General features: G+C 45.6%; 1 protein-coding gene across 2 annotated transcripts in view; it reads left to right on the forward strand.

Annotated features, from left to right (window-relative positions):
- Positions 1-2,949: 2,949 nt before the first annotated feature.
- Positions 2,950-18,288, forward strand: part of MAP3K3 (mitogen-activated protein kinase kinase kinase 3) — a 27,987-nt gene continuing 12,648 nt past the window's right edge. The window contains exons 1-7 of one of the 2 annotated variants that reach the window (XM_027902003.1): positions 2,950-3,108; positions 8,177-8,298; positions 9,069-9,158; positions 11,342-11,382; positions 13,293-13,392; positions 14,401-14,514; positions 16,844-16,964. In XM_027902003.1, coding sequence (XP_027757804.1) covers positions 3,105-3,108; positions 8,177-8,298; positions 9,069-9,158; positions 11,342-11,382; positions 13,293-13,392; positions 14,401-14,514; positions 16,844-16,964 — 592 coding nt within the window. In that variant the 5' untranslated portion in view covers positions 2,950-3,104. The remainder of the gene's footprint in view (positions 3,109-8,176; positions 8,299-9,068; positions 9,159-11,341; positions 11,383-13,292; positions 13,393-14,400; positions 14,515-16,843; positions 16,965-18,288) is intronic. The other variant, XM_027902002.1, reaches the window with a different exon arrangement.

Consider the following 18,288-nt stretch of genomic DNA (forward strand, 5'->3'; position numbering starts at 1 on the left):
TTGTGTGCTTTTTTCTCAGTGCTGCTCTAGAAACTGCCCGTGTTTTTAACATCCTTCCTCCTCTTCCTTCTTCATTTTCCCTCTCCTGGAGCAGAAAGGCTCCTGGTTTTTATCCAGCTTCAGAGCCCCCTCTGCTGGAATCTGTCCACAGCCAGGCACGTTCCTGGGAATGGGACAGGGATTGGAGCAACCTGGGCTGGTGGGGTTGCACTGGATGAGCCTTTTAAGATCCCTCCCAACCCAAACCATCCTGGGCTTCTCTGCTTCTATTTACAGGGTTTCTCCTCCTCCCCCACTTTCTCTGGCTGGGGAGTCCAAGACGTAGAACAAGGAAGTTTTGGCTTGGGACAGGGAGCCTGCTCAGCTCCCCAGGGAGGATGTGTCTACCTAAACAAGAAAGGAAACAGGAAGGAAAGGAGAAATAGCACGTCTGATAGCAAGGAAAAGAGGCTCTTTGAGTCAGGTCCACTTCAGCAAATGGAAACACCACCAAAATAGAAAAGAAGACGATGGCAGAGTGATTAAGACACGGGGGGGAAGATGCCAGGAGGTAAATCCCAAAGGTCCACTCCAGACTTCCTGTGTAACTTTTAACGAGACGCTGTCTCTGTGTGCAGTGCCCTTAAATCCCCAAAATAGGGATTACACTTCCTTTTCTCCCTCCAGCATCAAACCATCAGGCCCCTGTAAAGTTCTTTTAAACCAAAATGGGCTGCCTGGAAATGTAGGAGCTCCTGGACAGTCTCCATGCATGTCTGTGCTGATGATTCTCCGTTAAATGGCCCCAAACGATCTGAATAAATAGGAGAGTTAAGTATGTTTGGAGGAGTGAAACTTGGTTTTTTTTTGCTGGAAAGCTGCAGTTTTGGAAGGTCAAGGCCAGGTTGGAGCAACCTGGGCTAGTGGGAGGTGTCCCTGCCCGTGGCAGGGGGTGGCACTGGGTGATCTTTAAGCTCCCAAACCGTTCTGGGATTCTCTAATTATGCACAAAACTAGTACAGCATTAAGGTGAAAAAAAAAAAGGAATTACACTTTTCTTCTCAAGTTATACAAAATAGGGGTGTCTATTTTGGTAGAAACTTGGATTCCTGTTCAGGGAGGATCTACCAGCTTGTAAGAGGAGGGGGGAAAAAAAAAGGGTGTGAGGTTCTGTAGTGGCCCAAAAAAAGTCCTGATGGCACTTCATGTAGATAGTGACGTGAGAATGTCTGGAAAACGGGGAAACCAGCAGATAAAATTGTTGCTTTACACATTAGCCTTGACAGGTGGGTGAAGTGATGAGCTGTTAAGGACAAATCACTCTATTTTCAATCTGATGAAGCGGGGAGAGAGGGATTTCAGCGAAATCCAGACTCCCTGGGCAGTTGGAGATGGGAAGAGCGAGTTCCTGCAGGGTGGGTGTCTCCTACCATCTGCTGGGAGCTCCTGGCTCCTGTCCCAAGCTGCTGCTCTAATATCTCCTGGACTTAAACTGAGTTTCTCCACGAGGGACATGGAATCAGTCCCACTTAACAGGAACTTCAGCTGAGAGTTTTATGTGCAAACACGTAAGGGACTGCAAAAGAAATATCAAAAAAAAAAAAAGAAATATCAGCTGGGAAGGTGATGATGGAGTGGTTTGGAATCAGTGGAGAATTGATAGAGGCTCTTCCCTCTCTTAGGAAAAGCCTTTTTTGTAATGACTTTGGCACAAAGAGGGGGAATTAAAATCGAATCTGGTGATGAATAAAAGTGCCAGGCTTTGATAACGAGGAGGAACTGGAATATCCTGGAGATTTGATGGCTTTGAAAGAGTGAGAAATAGAGATGAGAGGAGATTAAATGTAGCAGCAGAGAGTGCCAGGCTGGGAAATTTAGGGACAAGGAGGAATTTGTGAGGGACACTTGGGAGTGTTTTTACTTGGAAAGCAGTGAGGAGAGGAAACTGGGGGTTAGTTTAGTGGTTGATTAAGGACAGTGAGGAGCCACCATGAACCTGTGAGTGAATGTGGCAGGTCAGAAGTTCTACTCCTGAGAGCAAAAACACTTTCTTATTAAGATAAACCCCTGAGTGAAAGGGGAGGAAATGCTGGACTCCAAACACACCAGGCTGGAGATCACTGCTGCAGGTTGGAGAGCCAGAGGTTGATTTTAACAGACAGAGTGTGTGATTGAAGGGCTTAGAAACAGGACTGGGGAGAAAATGAAACGGGGGTATTGAAGGCTTACAATTAAACTCATTGCCAAGCTGCGCTTGAGAGGAGAGAAACCAGCAAGGTCAGAGAGCTCGGGACCTGTCCCTCCTCCGGGACACCTGGAGGTTCAGAGTCTCTCTCCCAGAACTTCCACTGACACAGTTTCCCAAAGTCAAAAATAGCTTATTATTACCCCCAAAGCTCAAAACCAGACAGAAATGATAGATTCGGAATCACCAGCGCTAAATCACTCAGTGCCACAGCGGTAAGTATACTGAGGCTGGGAAAGGATTAATTAAGCTCCGTTAACGATTCCCTAATTAAGGTGAGTTTAACACCGGGCTTTAGGACCCGGTCGAGGGGGCGTGGCCTAACGCATGTCAATCACTTTGATTGACAGCACAGTGGGGGTGACCGGCAGGAGAGGGGGCGTGTCCTTGCCCTCAAGGCACCGGTTGATTGACAGGCGAGGGGGCGGGCCTTGTGGGGCGGGGCATGCACCTCCCCGCGCTCCCATTGGCCCGCGGCGCGGCCGGGCGGGCGCTGATTGGCGGGCGGGGGGCGCGTGGCGCTGTGATTGGCAGGCGGCGGCGGCGGGTGCGCGGCGGGCGCCGAGCGGGTTTGTTTGTGCGGGGCCGGGGGGCGGGGGGGGGACACCCCGACCGTGAGGGGAGCCCCGTGAGGGGACCCCGCGACGGGCCGGGAGGCACCGCGGGCCCCCCGCGCCCCGCCCGCAGCGCGCCCGCCCCGGGAAGAGGAGGAGGAGGCGGCGGCGGCGCGGCGGGGCCTGGGAATGTGGCGGCCGCGGCGGCTCTGAGCCCTCCCTCCCTCCCTCCTTCCCCGCCGCCATCGGCCCGGCCGCCATGGAGCCGCGGCGGTGACAGCGCCGACCCGCAGCGCCCGCCGCCTGCGGCGCCGCCGCCCGCAGACATGGGTGAGCGACCGGCAGGGAGGCCGCGGGGGAGCGGGGCCGCCTCACGGAGCGGGGGAGGAGGGGAGGGAAGGGAGGGGAGAGAAGGGGAGGGGAGGGGGCGATGCACCCTCGGCCATGGGTGGGGGGTTCGGGGGGGTCCCCGCGGCTCCGCTGCGGCCCGGCCCGGCCCGGGACCTGCCGCGGTGGAGGGGCCGGACGGGACCTACCGCGGCACCCGCAGCGCCGCCGGGAAATGGTGGTTTGTGGCTTTTTTTTCAAGGATTTGGTTAAAATGGTTAAAAAAAAAAAAATCGTGTGTTTGCGGGGAACACCGTGCCCCCCTCCGCCCCATCCACCCCGAGGTCGTGGCTGCTGCCCCGGGGCTTTGCTAAACTCGGCCCGCCCGGGCTCAGAGAGCTCCTGCAGCCCCCCTGAGTCAGGTCGGCTCTCCCTGGGACGGGAGTTGATGGGTTTCGGATTAATCGGGGCAGTTCTTGGTGTTAATTGCGGCTCGGGAGTCCATCAGAGCAGTGTTTTCTTTATGGAGCTTCCACACGTAAAAACAAGCAGAGGAGTTTGGAGAAAGTCTGGTGGGTTTTTGTTTGTTTGTTTGTTTGTTTGTTTTGGGTTTTTTTTCCAAGGGGAAAATGTTGCTGCGAGGAGTTGCTATGACTGAAATTGGTTGATTAATTCAAATTGTTTTGGACTTGGACTGTACGTCCTGTACAAAAAACTGCTTATGGAGGAGGGGATGTTTTCTAATTCCCTTTCCAGTCTAAAGAGAGGTCTCATGTGCTGGAATTAAATTCTTAATTGCTCTGAACCAGAACTTACTCATATCTGCATATGGAAGGGCAAGGGAGTTACTCCTGTTGTAAGTCTGGAGTTTGGTGGGTTACAACCTCAGTGTTTCTTCCCTACAACCAAGCTGAGTTTTCTGAGACTGTCCTTCGTTTAGTCCGTATGCATAACTAGTTCTTACACTTTGAGTTCATAAAGCATTGTAAATGTTGCTCGGAGCTAAGCTACAACAACTTCAGCCCCTCTGTACTCTGGTTTGATTTGGTAAATACAACAAATCTGTGCAGGTCCATCACTAGAATTCTCTGAGGTGCAGGATTATCTCTCTGTACCTCCCCTACAGAACCAAGGCAGGTGGTTCACGAGCTTAAAACTGTTGGGAAGGAAGGGGTTGGATTTCCATTTGCCAGTGTGTGTTTGTAAACACGCGAGTGCAGAATGAACAGGCCCAGCATCGTGTGTGCCATGGCACAGCTGCACACCCCTTCCCATGGGAAAAACCTGAGTTTATTAGGCAGCTGTGATCAGGGTGGGTGCTCTGAGCAGGCCCCACACTCCATCCCCATCCCGGCATTCCCTCGATCCCGCTCGGTTTTTCCTGCCTGTGTCACTTCCTTCCCTTGGCTCCCACAGCTCAGTGACACCCGGGGGGGGAGGGACAGAGCTGAGCCTGCAGGTCAGGACCAGCTCAAATCCCAAATCCCAGTCTTTTCCTTTGAACTTCTGGGGGAGAAGAGGGACCCTAAATACATCCCACATTTACCGTGTCTGTATTAATCTGTGATTTTTCATCTCGCTCTGCAAACCAGTCACTTGTGATTTCCTAAAAATCAGGCAGAGCAGCATTTTGGTGCCACTAAAACCACCCACAGCACAGGGCTCAAAATGAAACTTTCCAAGATTCTTGTCTAAAATTTCCTCGTTACCCCCTGGATCTGCCGGTGGCTCGACCCAACCAGCTTTGCTGTTGTGGGCGTAGATACCAGAGATTTATTCCCTTTTTTTCTCTTCTAAACTAATGTGGCATCATTATCACACTGAAGAAAACACCATCCTGGGTTAGAGGGGTTCCCAGACTTCCTGTTTTTACCCACTTTTTTTATTATTATTATTATTTTATTTTTTTATTCTTTTCGAAAGACTTTCCCTTTCTGACTCGCTCAGACCCGTGTCAGAAGCCAGTTGAAATAAACGCCTCGTGGGGAGGAACAGCTTTCCCTGGGAGCAGCAGTTCCCTTTTATCCATGTCAGAAAAATCCTGGAGCGGAGTTTTTAAAACATGAAAAGCATTTCCTGGACAACATCTTTCCCTCACAAAGCACAACTTGTGTTTCCCAGACCTGCTGGAGACCGGGCAAAACAGGGGTCTCTCAGTGCGCTCCCAAGGATTGCTTCGTTTTGGTTTGTAGCAACTTCTGCATTGTGTGATTAATGTGATGCTGCTCCGTGTGCTTTTCCAAGGATCTGTAGCAATCCTCTGTTTTGAGGGAAATAAAGGAGTATTCATGCTTCTCAGCATTAAATCCAGCACAGTGCTGTCCTAAACTGGAGATGATTTTTCTCCTGCACGGCCTCAGATCAGTATTTGATTTGATGTTTTTAAAAGATAAATACTCCGTCGTTTCCTATCTCATCAGCGCAGGGATGAATTATAGGATAGATGGTTTGGTACTAAAAGCTGCTAGAAAATGTATAATAAGATTCAAACTCACCTGAAGTTGTTCCATCACCTTTGACAGAACATTAACTGTTCCAGTTTTGTGGAGATAAGTCAGATTTCAGCTTTGGCACAGAGAAAAGTGAGTTTGCAGTGACCTTACAGGGCACTGCCTGGGGTTTATAGAATTCTAGAATATCCTGAGCCAGGAGGGACCCACAAGCATCACCCAGTCCAACCCCTGGCCCTGCACAGGACACCCCCACAATCCCACCCTGTGCCTGAGAGTGTTGTCCAAACACTCCTGAAGCTCTGCTGCTTCCAGGCGCTGCCCTCGGGAGTTCAATAGATTGTAAATTCAGCTCATAAATAAATTCTCCACCTACCAAGCTACAATCTGTATTAAGAGGCACAGAGCTGGTTGGATTCCTGTGCTCTGTGCCCAGTTCCTCACACAAATGAGTCTCACCCAGCCTGGAATTTGGGATCAAACACCTGTAGCCAACCATTGTGAGGGTTTATCCTGATTTTCCAGTGATGATCCTGTTTCGAGGCGAGCTCTTATTCCCAGACATATCCTTTGAGCTGATTCCTTGTCAGGAGCCCTCAGTTCCAAACTGCTTTCAGAGCTGGTTTTCTTCTTGCCCAAAGGAGTGCTGCCAACACAAGCTCTTCTTCCTCCTGCTGGGATCTGGCCAAACCCAAACTGCAGTGGAGTGGAAAACTTGTACCCCGGCTCTTCCCGGTGTGTTTTGGGTGGTGGGAACTCCAGGGATGTGCCAATCCATAGGTTGGATGTTTTGTTGTGCACAGTTACAGCCTTTGTCTGCCAGGTGACTCCAAGGCCGTGCTCAAATCAGAGAACACAAGTGAGTTGGAGACACTCCAGTGGGGTAAGAGGTTAAATGGGAAGTTGGAAACTGGTTTTTTTTTTTAAAAAAAGAAAAAGTTGTGCTTTCCCTACCTGGAACTTTAGCTTCATTCACAACTGTTTTTTCACGTTTTCCTCCCACAAGGGGTTACTCGGTGCTGAGATGGATCCCAGCAATTATTTCCTTTGGCCCATGTGCTCCTCCACAAGCAGCCTCTCAGTTTGGTTGTGTTATGACACTCCTCGCTTCTTTTCTGTGCAGTTGGAATGTCAAAGAGTGCTCTCCCTTCTCCACTGCCACAATGTGCTTATTGTCTCATTTGGCTTGTCTTGGACAGCAGAGATTTGATGGGGTTTGATTCTGATTTTTTAATTTTTTTTTTTTTTTACTTTCTCTGCTCTGCTTTGCTTTTTTTTTAATGACACTGACTTCTCCCTGGGACTTCTTTGGATGATTCTTCCTCACAAATAGGTATATTTTTTTCCCCCCATTTTTCCTTTTAGGAGCATTTGCTCCCTGGCTGCTCCACAGCAGCTGTGTGCTCATCCCACATCTGTCATCTTTAACATCTGCTTTGTTATTCAGACACTGATGAATTATGAAGCCAATCTGGGCATAAAACATCCCCTGGCTGCTTTGGAGGCATTTACCAACAAACACACGCCACGAAACTGCAGAAACAAATAGTCGCAGTGAGTGCCTTGCAAAGGGAAATGCAGATGCGACTCAGTCCATCATTTAATGTTCAGCAGCTGTTCCCAGGACAGCTCTTCCAAATGCAAACCATTACCCATCAAACCAGTGCCACGAGTCAGGAGCGAGCGAGTGGTGGATTGTTAAAAGTGACGTTTCAGTTGTTTACAAATCAGCTTCAAAAAATGGCTCTTTTCGAGTCAGACTCCTCAGAGTGATTGGACTTTGGGAGGAATTGTGAATTCCAAGCACTGCACACCTGACACGCTGTCATGAGTGGGGCTGTGATAACTGGTGGGGGCTCTCATCACCTCCAAAAATAAAAAAAAAACCAAACCAAAACAAACAGCTTTACATTCAAAACTGGTGGCCAAGTCCACCCAGACTCGTTTAGAAAGGGCAGGTTCTGCTGGGGGTGTTGAGAGCTGATCAAGTCCCTGGAAGTGAATCAGGAAGGATTTCCCTGGGTGTGTTTGCCAAGGAAACAACACTTTATCCCTACAAAACTCTTGCTGGGTGAGACACCAGCTGGGCAATCCAGGAACGTGGCAGGAGCAGAGTGAGGCATCTGATGCTGCTTTGTTGGGTTGTGGCAGTGCCTGGGGCAGAGTGGCCAGGACGGTCCCATTTTGGACAAAACTTCACGTGGCAACTTCTTCTACCTTTTCCAGTTTCAAAGAATTTGGGAAAGATTCTTTCCCGTGGCTTTTAGACCTTTTTGCACCATCCATCGCAGTTACTGAGCATTCCCCTCCTTTCATGTCTTTTTTTTTTTCCCCTCTAGATTTCATACAAAGTTCTCCAAAATAAATCCACTTCTCTCCTCAGAACTACCGGGCAGTGGGAGAGGACACATGAAATTGGTTAGATCAGGAATCTTCACTCCAGAAAGTAATTTTTAACCAGGAGTACACCCAAGAAAAAAATTGAATCTGCTCAGGTGGCGCTGTTTGCTGTGAAGCCTTTTAAACACAATTAGAGGGGCATTTTAGTCCTGCAAAGGTTTGTTGTTCTGTGAGCCTGCAGAAAACAGGCCACTTATTCCTGAAATTCTTGTGCCTGGCAGATGAACAGGAGGCCTTGAAATCCATCATGAAGGACCTGGTGGCTCTCCAGATGGGCAGACGTCACAGGCTGCCTGGATATGACACCATGAAGAACAAGGACACTGCTCACCCCAACAAACAGGTGATGGGGCCTTCCAGGGACCACCTGAAATGGGGAAAGGGGGAAAGAGGGGACTGAGGATCTGCCCCCTGGGCTGCTGACAGGATTAAATCCCTCATCCTGCTCAGGCTGGGGGGGGAAATTTTCATTTTCATATATGTATATTAAAATATAATATAGAATATATATTGTTAATGTATGTTAATAATATGTATTAATAGTGTATTTTCATAATATATTATAATTTTATAATGTATACTATTATATTAAAATATCTGTACTATTAAAATATATTAAATCTAAAATATATTTAAATCTATAATATATTATATATATAAATATATAAAATATATATTATATACTATATTAGACATAGTATATATTATCTATTATATAAAAATAATTTTCTAGTATAGTAGAAATCTAATTAATAATATTACTAAATAACTGTATAATGTAATGATACTAATTAACATTACAATCTAAATATATGCTAGAATAAGTACAATTTTATATAATATATAAATTATATTAAAATAGTGTATTTTGTATATTGATTTATCTATATAAAATTAAAGGCTATATATAATGATATATATGCAATAGTATGTATTTTTTTAATATTTATATATATATTTGATAATCTGCAGCATCTGAGTATCCTCCCTTCCCCCTGCATATGTTTGTGATGCTGTTTGGTCAGATCAACTAAAAAAAAATTTATCAAGCATAAAAATTTTCAAATTGCCATTTTTTTTGTTTATTTGTTTATTATTTTATTCCTTTCCAAGAAAAAACACAACGCCAGCAGCCCCCCCCTCCTGGGCAGCCCTGCAATAACCACCCAGTGTGCCTCTGCAGTGGAGGAAAAAAAAATTCCGGTGAGAAAACTTCCTTAATTTCCATATCCTGATGTCACAGGGGGGTGTCTGTCTTAGTGCCGTGCCAGGACAAGGAATGGCTTTAAATTCCCAGAGGGCAGGGATGGATGGATGGATGGGGTAATGGGGAGGAATTCCTGCCTGGGAGGGTGCCAGGTTGCCCAGGGAAGCTGTGGCTGCCCCTGGATCCCTGGAAGTTTTGTTTGTCTTCCTTATGCTTTGCCTGCTCGGAATCCGCTTGTTGAGCTGGATCTGGGATTTCCCACAATGGGCTGGACAAATCCATGGATGGAGGAGAACAAAATCCTCCCCAAAATCACATCTTAAATCAAAACCTGTGCCTGTGATTGATGATACAGAACTGGAGCTGAGCTGAGCTACTAAACTTGGATTGGCCTTTGTTACTCATCTCTTAGGAGAGTTTATATGACTTAAAATTAAAAATCGATGGGCTCCCTGCTTTCCAGAGGAACTGAAAGCACTGGAAAGCTTCACTCCTCGAGTTTCTGCAGTGTGAGCACTGAGATCACTTTGAACACCTTTTCTTAGTTCTTTAAAAAATAGACCTGAATGACCAGTGTCTGATCCCTTGTGGAAAAACCAGCAGGAGGTGAATGCCAAATTCCATCTCCCCCCTTCCCTTTCTTCCAAATTACAGCTTCTGAAGTGATTTGAGTTTGTTTAGGTACCAGCAAGTTAAAGAAAGGTCTCCAAAGAGCCCTGAAGATCTTTTCAGTGTGTTGTCTAATTTTAATTAATGAGAGCTGTGTTACTTGGCTGTTCCAGGATCTAAACCACATCTTGAGGTCAGAAATTTAACCTGAAAAATGACTTGGAATTCCCATTCCATCCAAACAGTCCTGTTCAGTTCCCTCAGACTGGGCTACTTAAAACAGTCTATCATTAAAAAGAAAAAAAAATAATAATCTAGAACCTTCTTTCCCTGAAATCCTGATAAAAAGGGATCATTCCTCCATCCAATATGTCTAAGAACAACTGTTTCATCAGGAATTTTTCCCTTCCTGCTCAATTCACATGAGTTTGTTTCATTTTGGAGTCATTCTAGAGTGAGTTCTTTCCCTTCCCACATCTAAAAAAAATGACCTTTTAAAGTTACCAGTCAATTACCCACCTGCAGGGGGTCGTTGCTGGCACTGGGAAGCTCCTTCTCCCTGATCCATTCCCTGCAGGAATTCCCAGCCCTTTGAACTGAATTCTTGACCACTGGGCCTGCCAGAAACTTCCTCCAGCTAAAAGAGCATTTCCTGGCCTCTTTTTTTTTTTTTTTTTTTTTTTTTTTTTTTTTTTTTTTTTTTTTTTTTTTTTTTTTTTTTTTTTTTTTCTTTTTGTTTTTTTGGAAGTTCCTAGATGTATGATTGCCTATTGTCTGAGGCTTTCACAAATGGCTTCATCTATTCCAACCGCAGAAATTGTGCAGCAGAAATTACGGAGCCTTATCAGAGCTTATTTATTTATTTATTTATTTATTTATTTATTTATTCCCTTTTTATTTTTTATCTTTCTGACCTAAATTGGGGTCTGAACTTCGATGTGCAGGGTTGAAAGTTGAGGATGCTGACTCTCCTGTGCCACAGAGCATCTTCTGAGCGTGCAGTGATTGCACAGGTTGTGTGGTCAGTGCTTTTAACCGTCCACATGCAGGTGAGGGGCTTGGGAAGGTGATGCAGAACCCCCTGGAGTCTCAGGGGCTGCATTTTTGCAAAAATTAGAGATTTAGAACATGCCTTATGAATGAAGAACAGCAAATAGGGATAAAGATGAAGAATAAGAAATATGTATAAGAATAAAAGGTAGGAATAAGAATAGAGGGTGTACACATTCCCTTTACCTCTCTTCTTTCCCATCTTTGCTTTGAGTGCTCAAAGAAAATTAACTTCAGTTGAGATGAATCAGCACTTAGGACTCGATTTCATATTTTTCCCATGCAGCGTTAAAGGTATTTTAATTTTCCTAAAGTGTCCTCTGTTTCAGTGACAGTTAACAAAAATTACAGCTTAGTTTTTACCCCTTTCCTTCCCTTTCTCTGAAAAATACACCAGCCACTTGTTCCCACAGTCTGCTTCAGCTTCCATGAAGAAACTTCAGATCATATTAAAATCCTCTTCTGATGCTTTTGAGTGGCAGTTTGGTTGTGAACTCACCTTTTGTTCCTTCTCCTGCAGAATGATGTCAGGATCAAGTTTGAGCACAACGGGGAGCGAAGGTAAGTTGGCCCTCACTGCTTTGATTCTTTGCTTAGAAGAGAATAGTTCAGTCAGCAGCAATTTAGGTGAAATATTTTTAGAGATCAGTGTGTCATAAAACACTGATTTATTTCCATAATCCCTATATGCAGGTGAACTGCAGCGATATTAAACTGCCCAGCCTGAAATAAATTCAGCCTGAAACTTCCTACACGTTCCCATTTGGTTTTATTTGACTCAAACCAAACGAAGCTGATCAAATCAGGGTCATTCTTTTCTAGTTTCTCACTTCCTGATGCCCTGTTGCTATCACTGTCCTGCTGGGATTGAGCAACAGATACAGAGCAAGGGAAGGTTTTTGTTTTTTTTTTTTTTGTTTCATTGATGTAAAAGTTTCTTTGTTATTTTGGTTTGGAGAGATGTTCTTTTACAAGAAAAAGGCAGAAACAGCATTGTTTGCTGTGGATTAAAATTGCCTGGATAATTAAAAGTAGGTCTCCTGAAGCCTCTTACTTGCCATAGCATGGAGAGGAACTCTCAGAACATTTTGGGATTTTTATTAGGAAAGCAGAAGCATTCTTTGTTGGCAGGGCAGGCAGTGGAGAGTAATTTGTGATCTGCCTCAAAACTTGAAGTGTTTCTTTCACCAAAACCCTACACTGTGAATTCCATCCCTAAAACAACCCTGACTTTTGGTGCCTGGGGAGAAATTTTGAAAACTCATCCTCACTGGGATCTGCTGCCTGCTTTGTCAGCCAGATCTTCTCAGCACCCTGGTGGGCCAGGGGTGTGTGTGGACAGAGCAGAGCACAGCGGGACACGTCACAGTTTGTGTCACCCCGTGCTGGGATGAGGGAACTCAGCACCAAAATCTGTCCCCACGAGCTTCTCATCTTGCCTGGGTGCATTTCAGGTGGCACCAAGAGTCGGGGGGGAGAAAGGTTTGGTGGTTTGGTTGTTTTTTTTTTCTGAAGTAGCATGAAAATGAAAAGGTTGATTGTGTGTGGGTCTAATTATGCAGTTCCCCTCAGCCCAGTTCCCCGCTCCCAGCACGGTGTGCAGTTACAGACGGGGAGCCTGCACCAGAATGTGAGTGTGTGTGTGCTTGGCTTCCCTGCAGCTGCCAGAGCTGACCACAAATATTTAAGGTGGTCAGGCAGGAATGGGCTCCTCCAACCCTGCAGGCCAGGATTTTGTGCTGGAGGAGTTTCTCAGTTAATAGGATTTGTGGCACCTGAGAACAGCTCCCGCTCTGGAATGCCCTGAGTGCAGAATGGGAGCCTTTGTGAGGCACTGAGGGCTGAATGACATTTGTGTGGTGCCAGGGGCGCTGTGATTTCATCGATGGGTTTCTTAGGGAATATGGAGAAAATGTTATTGTGGGCTGCTTTTTAACAAGCACAATTGTTTCCAAATAGCTGGATGGTGGAGGACTGGTAGCAAGATGAACTTTTCCTAGGAAGCCAATTAACACAAGGGCCATTAAAAACAACAGCTGCATCTCCTGAAAGGATACCAGGGCTGATGAAACAACCCAAACCATGCCATGATTTGATGGAAAACTGGAAAGCCAGTGTAGTGAGTCCATGATTCAGATGTTTGGAGGTGTCTGACCTGACACGGAGCTCAGGGCACAGACCACCTTTGGGAAAGAGGATTTTCTGCTGTTGCCTTCCCTCAGGAGTTCAGGACTAACTTTGCTGTGGGAATATTTATTGAAACTTTTAATATCAAACACATTTTGGAGATGATTAGGGAGCGAATTTTGAGTTCAGGTACTCGGATACTTAAATTTTTGTATTCTTTTGGCCTCTGCAGCTTTTAATTCAGCTCTCCCTGAGTGTGTTTTTTGAGTGGCTCTGCCCCCTGGTTCGATGGCAGTGTGTGGGATGTGTTTCTGATTTCAGCCAGGGATTCTCTGTCATTCCAGGATTATCCCGTTTGTCCGGCCCGTGCGCTACGAGGATGTGCAGCAGAAAGTGAAAACAGCCTTTGGGCAGCCCCTGGACCTCCACTACATGAACAACGAGGTACAGAGCTCCCAGGGCCTCAGGGTCACACCTCCCCCTCCCAAATTCTGTGCCTGTAAATTGAATTTCCAGTTCTTCCTTCAATGCAAAGCGCTGATAAAGCATCACCGTGCTGTGTGTGTTGTACCGACAGCAGCTCTTGCTCCCTGGCACTGGTGGTGGTTGGGAGACTCTCTTGGGGAAGTCCAAATGGTTATTTGAAGTATTTTATGGTTGAAAGCAACTCTTGCAGGCTGATAAATATCCAGGGAGGTCTTGTTGCCCGGGGAACAAGGGGAGTCCAAGAACAGAGGGGGTTTCGGGGGGACTGTCAGTGGTGAAATGAAGTGACACAGGGAACAGCATTTGTCTCTCAGGAACTTGGGTAGTCCATGTTAATAATCTGAAGTATTTTGGTGCCTTTCTCACCTGGGCACACTGGTTTTCCCTTTGTTTTTATTGTTGTGGCGTTGCCCTCCCGCTGTTTGGAACTGCATCCCTGATGAGGGAGATGCAGAACCCCATTCACCAGTGAGAGTGAGACAGAAGTGAGAGTTCTGCAGGGTTAATAACATTCCCATTTTGGGCTAAATAGAGGGTGTCTGAGCCTGATTTCTTACAAGTTTTAAATTCTAATTTGATTCCCTCTTGCAAAGTCGTCTTCTTTCTCTCTGAAACCAAATCTTCACTTGATCAGTAGGTCTGAATTCATAAGTGCTCTGAGACCTCGCTCTCATCAGGGCTGACAAGTCCCTGGCTTGTTCTTTGCAAACAGCAAATTCAGGTAGCAATTAATATTTTTGGGGGCTGGTGCTTTAGAGAAATTTGCACAGGGTCAGCCATTTCTGTGGCATGGGAGGAAAACCTCATTAGAAAGGGGACAGTGAGACAGTATTGGAATGAAAATTTGTGGGCATTCAGAGTCCTGGCTTATATTCTGATATTTTTCTGTAAGTTTATTTGTGGAAATAAACTTACTTTTTTCTGACTTTTCTAATGTTTTTTTTTTCCCTTTTCTTTATTTTGCAGCTCTCTATCCCTCTGAAAAACCAAGATGACCTGGATAAAGCTGTGGATCTCTTAGACAGAAGCTCTAATGTGAAAAGCCTTCGAATATTATTGCTGTCTCAGGACAGAAACCATGTAGGTACCAACCCCTGGGACTGCAGCAAAATGAAGGGGTTTTTTTATCCTTAAATCTCTGAAATACAGTGACAGTAACAGGGATCAGTAAAATCACTCTTTAGCCCTTCTTCCTTTTAGCATGGGGACAACTCCCAGGGATTTTTCAGCAGCCTAATTCCATGAAATTCAGCCTTACTCAGTGGAAACCAAGTTGCCTTTGGCTGATAATGGTGTATTCATACCCAATTTTTGGGGTTTGATTGTCCTGGTTCACTCTCCTGTTCACAGGTGGCTGTGGCAGTGAGTGGCAATGTAGTTTGCTTTTTTTTTTTTTTTTCAGCAGAAAAGATGACGTCACGAGAAGTAAATCTTTAAACCAGGCTCCCAAAGATGCCCATTTTGGACAGTGAATTTATCTGCAAGCTGAGGAGTGCAAAAAGAGCCTGAATTTTCCCTTATTCCTGATCTGGGACTGTTCCCTCATCTAATATCTCTCTTGGTTTTTTTCCTTTTTCAGAATTAAGGTCACACAGCTTTTCAAGCCAAAAAAACCTTGATAGCTCAGCTATTTGATTTGCAAATGAACCAAAATCTCTGAAGAGTGTGACACAAAAAGCTGCTCTGTTGGGAACAGCTTGTGGATCTCAGATGTTCATCCCTATTCAGCTTCTGCAGGCTGGGAGCAGCTCAGACTTGAGAAATAATCACACCTAGAATTCTTGGAACTGTCAGGGAGGACTTAAATACACTTCTTGCTAGTTTTTTAATTTTGATAATCCGTGTTCATGGAAATGCAGGGGCCTTCAGGAGTGTCAACAACCCTTTCCCAAAGGACTGGGAAGGTGTAGGAGGGGATGATGCTGTTCCTTGTCCTGAGCATTTCTCACTGCCTGTTGTGAAGGACAATACTTGGCAAGAAGGCCTTTGATGTGAGCTGGTGGAGCCAGCCTTGGTTCTGTGCTGTCAGGAAACAACCTGAAAGGAAAGGTGACCTCAGCTTTTGGTGTCACACAGTCCAACAACCCCGTTTCCCAGCCTTCTGTCAGGCCACAAAACCAGGTGTTAAATGATAACCCCCTACCTTTGTACCCCTCATCCCACAGCAGCCGCTCCTGGGGTTGTTGCCCTTTTAATTAACCCTTCTAATGAGCTGGGTTTTTTCCTCTTTTGCTCAAAGCACAAACAAACAGCAAAGCCTTCAGTGAGTGCCACTGTTTCCACCTCCCCCTCTCCTCCAGCTTCCTCTGCAGCTCAGGGTGGCCTGACAGGAGAGCCCACGAGGCTGGGGGAGGTTTCTTGGCTGCATGATCTCATCCCACTGAAGGGCAGGGGGAAGCATTATTTTTCCTGAAGTACAGGATGCAGATTTTTTTTGTTTTGGTTGTGCTCTCTTTTCTTCTTCTTCTGGGGATGGAAAGGTAATGCCCTGACTTTGGCACAAACGTGGCCAGAAGGCAGATTAACTTTACAGCAGTAGCTGTGTCACTTGTACCAAGTGAACAGTGTTCAGATTCATTTTCTTGTGCCTCTTTCCGTGGCTCATTTGTGCTTTCTTTCTTTTTTTCATCAAGCAGCTCACTCCTGTTTGTCAGTCCTTTCCTCCTGTTTGGAATGCAACATCTGAAGCCAGACTGTCCACATCAGCACCCTTTATTCAGCTCCCATGAACCTTTTCATGGTGGAGTTGATGTGATTTAAATCCCTTTACTCCATGCAAGTGGATGTGCTTATTAAATGAGCAGCTCTTCAATACTTTTAATTTTGGGTTGTGTGGCCTCACACCTTGTTTGACCAAGTCAAGACGTTGAAATCATTTTCACGGGCCAGAATTAATTTCCTCAGGGTGTTTCTTGGTTCTGTTCATCTCAGTTAAAGAAGTTGAGATGAATTCTGGAACTCAAGAGGAAGGGAATATTATCATATCCTCTTGTAAAACTCGGTGTGTTGGGTCAAGATTAAAATTGAAAGTGTCTCCAGGTATTGACACAGGATCTCGTTGGCTGGGGGAGGTTTGATGTGTCTCATTCCTCTTCCTGCTTTGAATGAGGTGAAGGCACTGTGGAAAAGTGATCATTAATTAGATAATATCTAGGCAATTTCATGGAAGGATGAATAAATTCATCTTGGCCTCTCCAAACTCTTGGTGCTCTTAAATCTGCAGAATTTAATATCACTTAGATGGCCTGAATCGTGAGGGTTGTGGGGAGTTAGGTTGATTCTGGAAGAGTGCAGGATTCAGAATTTATCTCTGCTGGTGAGGATGGCTTGCTCCTAAACATGATGATGCTTTTGGCTGTTTGAGCTCCTCAGCCTCATTTGATTTTATTCTCTTCCTTTTCCCCAACAGACCAGTTCTTCACCCCACTCTGGACTGCCCAAACAAGTCAGGATTAAAACCTCCCAGTCTGTGGGGGATGTGAGCACACCCTACCAGCAGCCAGAACCCAGAAGCAGGCATCTGTCTGTCAGTGAGTATTTGTGCCACCTCTGCACGGTTTTCTTTGGTGAAATGTGTCATTTTGGGCGCTGATGTTTATGGGATGGCATTTGTGAGGGCCAGGAGAAATCAAAAGGTCATTCCAGGACAGGGCAGTTGGTTTGCAAGAGCTCTTCATGTGTTTACAGTAAAATGTTTCAATTCCTTACTGAGCTGTTGAACAGCTGAGGAGCTGCTAAAGGGGGTGTCCCAAAGCCAGATCCATTGTGGTTAGAAATTTGGAAAGCTGGTGTGAGTCCATGAAGGTTTTTATTTACCTTGGCAATTTCAGTTCATGAAACCTAGATATGATTTTTTTCTTTTTTAATTTTGGGCTTTGGAATCTCTCCTGACTCCTGTAATCAAGCAGGAATCAAGGAATTACTCCTGCATATCCAACCAGTGTCTCCTACATAACTGAGCAGCACTACTCAAACCTGTGCTTGAGGGATGCTCAAAAATATAGCTTATTATATCAAAAACCAAAACATCTGAAGCAGCTTCAAAGGTACGTGGGCCCAAAACCAAAAGAAATCTGTGATTTAGGATATAACTCCTTGGTGTGAAGATCAGTGAGCAGTGAAAGCAGGAGGAAGGTGAGAGAACATGAAGGTGATGTTCTTTGTAAATTGCTGCTGCTTTACAAGTGAGAAAAGGTAAATTTTGCTGGGAAGAGAAGCAGAGGATGAGGTTTTTTTTGGGGGGCTGCCCCTGTCCTGTCAGGAATCTGCTGTTCCCCTTTTGCAGAGTTTGCTTTTCTGAAGCAGCAAACAAACAAAGAAGTGCTGAGTGAAGGACGTGACTGAAACGGGGACAAAAAGAGTTTTTCCCATCCTTCCTGGTTTGAAGTGAACGTGCCTAAAAAAAGAGCAGCATTCCTGGGTCCTGTGAGGAAGGCAGTGCTGTCCACGCACGTCTGAACACCACGGTTCTTTTTGCACAGGCAATTTCAGTGCCAAAAATATTTTATTTAATACATCTATTTCTCCTTTATTGGCACCCTGAGGTATCCAGATAATGGTGCCAAAGCCAATAGACTGCAGTGAGTGTCTGTCATGGGTAAACTGTGTAGTAACAAGAGGCCCCTTCTGTGTCCCAGTTGTGCAGACTCTTTCCTCTCATCCCAGCTGGTGGATGCTCTCTGTCATTCATCACTCAAGAAAACATCAGTTTTGTTTTCTGAAGGTCTCAAAGAACCAGCCTGCACCTTCTGGAGAGTTCCAGTTCTGTCAGAGGTCTGCTGGTGATTTGGCAACAGCTCAGTCTTGCGTCGATTTCTTCTTCCTCCTCTTTCCCATCTTTGATTTGGGAGAGGA

This window comes from Empidonax traillii, unplaced genomic scaffold (genome assembly GCF_003031625.1).
Source record: "Empidonax traillii isolate 1590-97213 ecotype Southwest subspecies unplaced genomic scaffold, ASM303162v1 scaffold832:size729604, whole genome shotgun sequence".
NCBI lineage: Eukaryota > Metazoa > Chordata > Aves > Passeriformes > Tyrannidae > Empidonax > Empidonax traillii.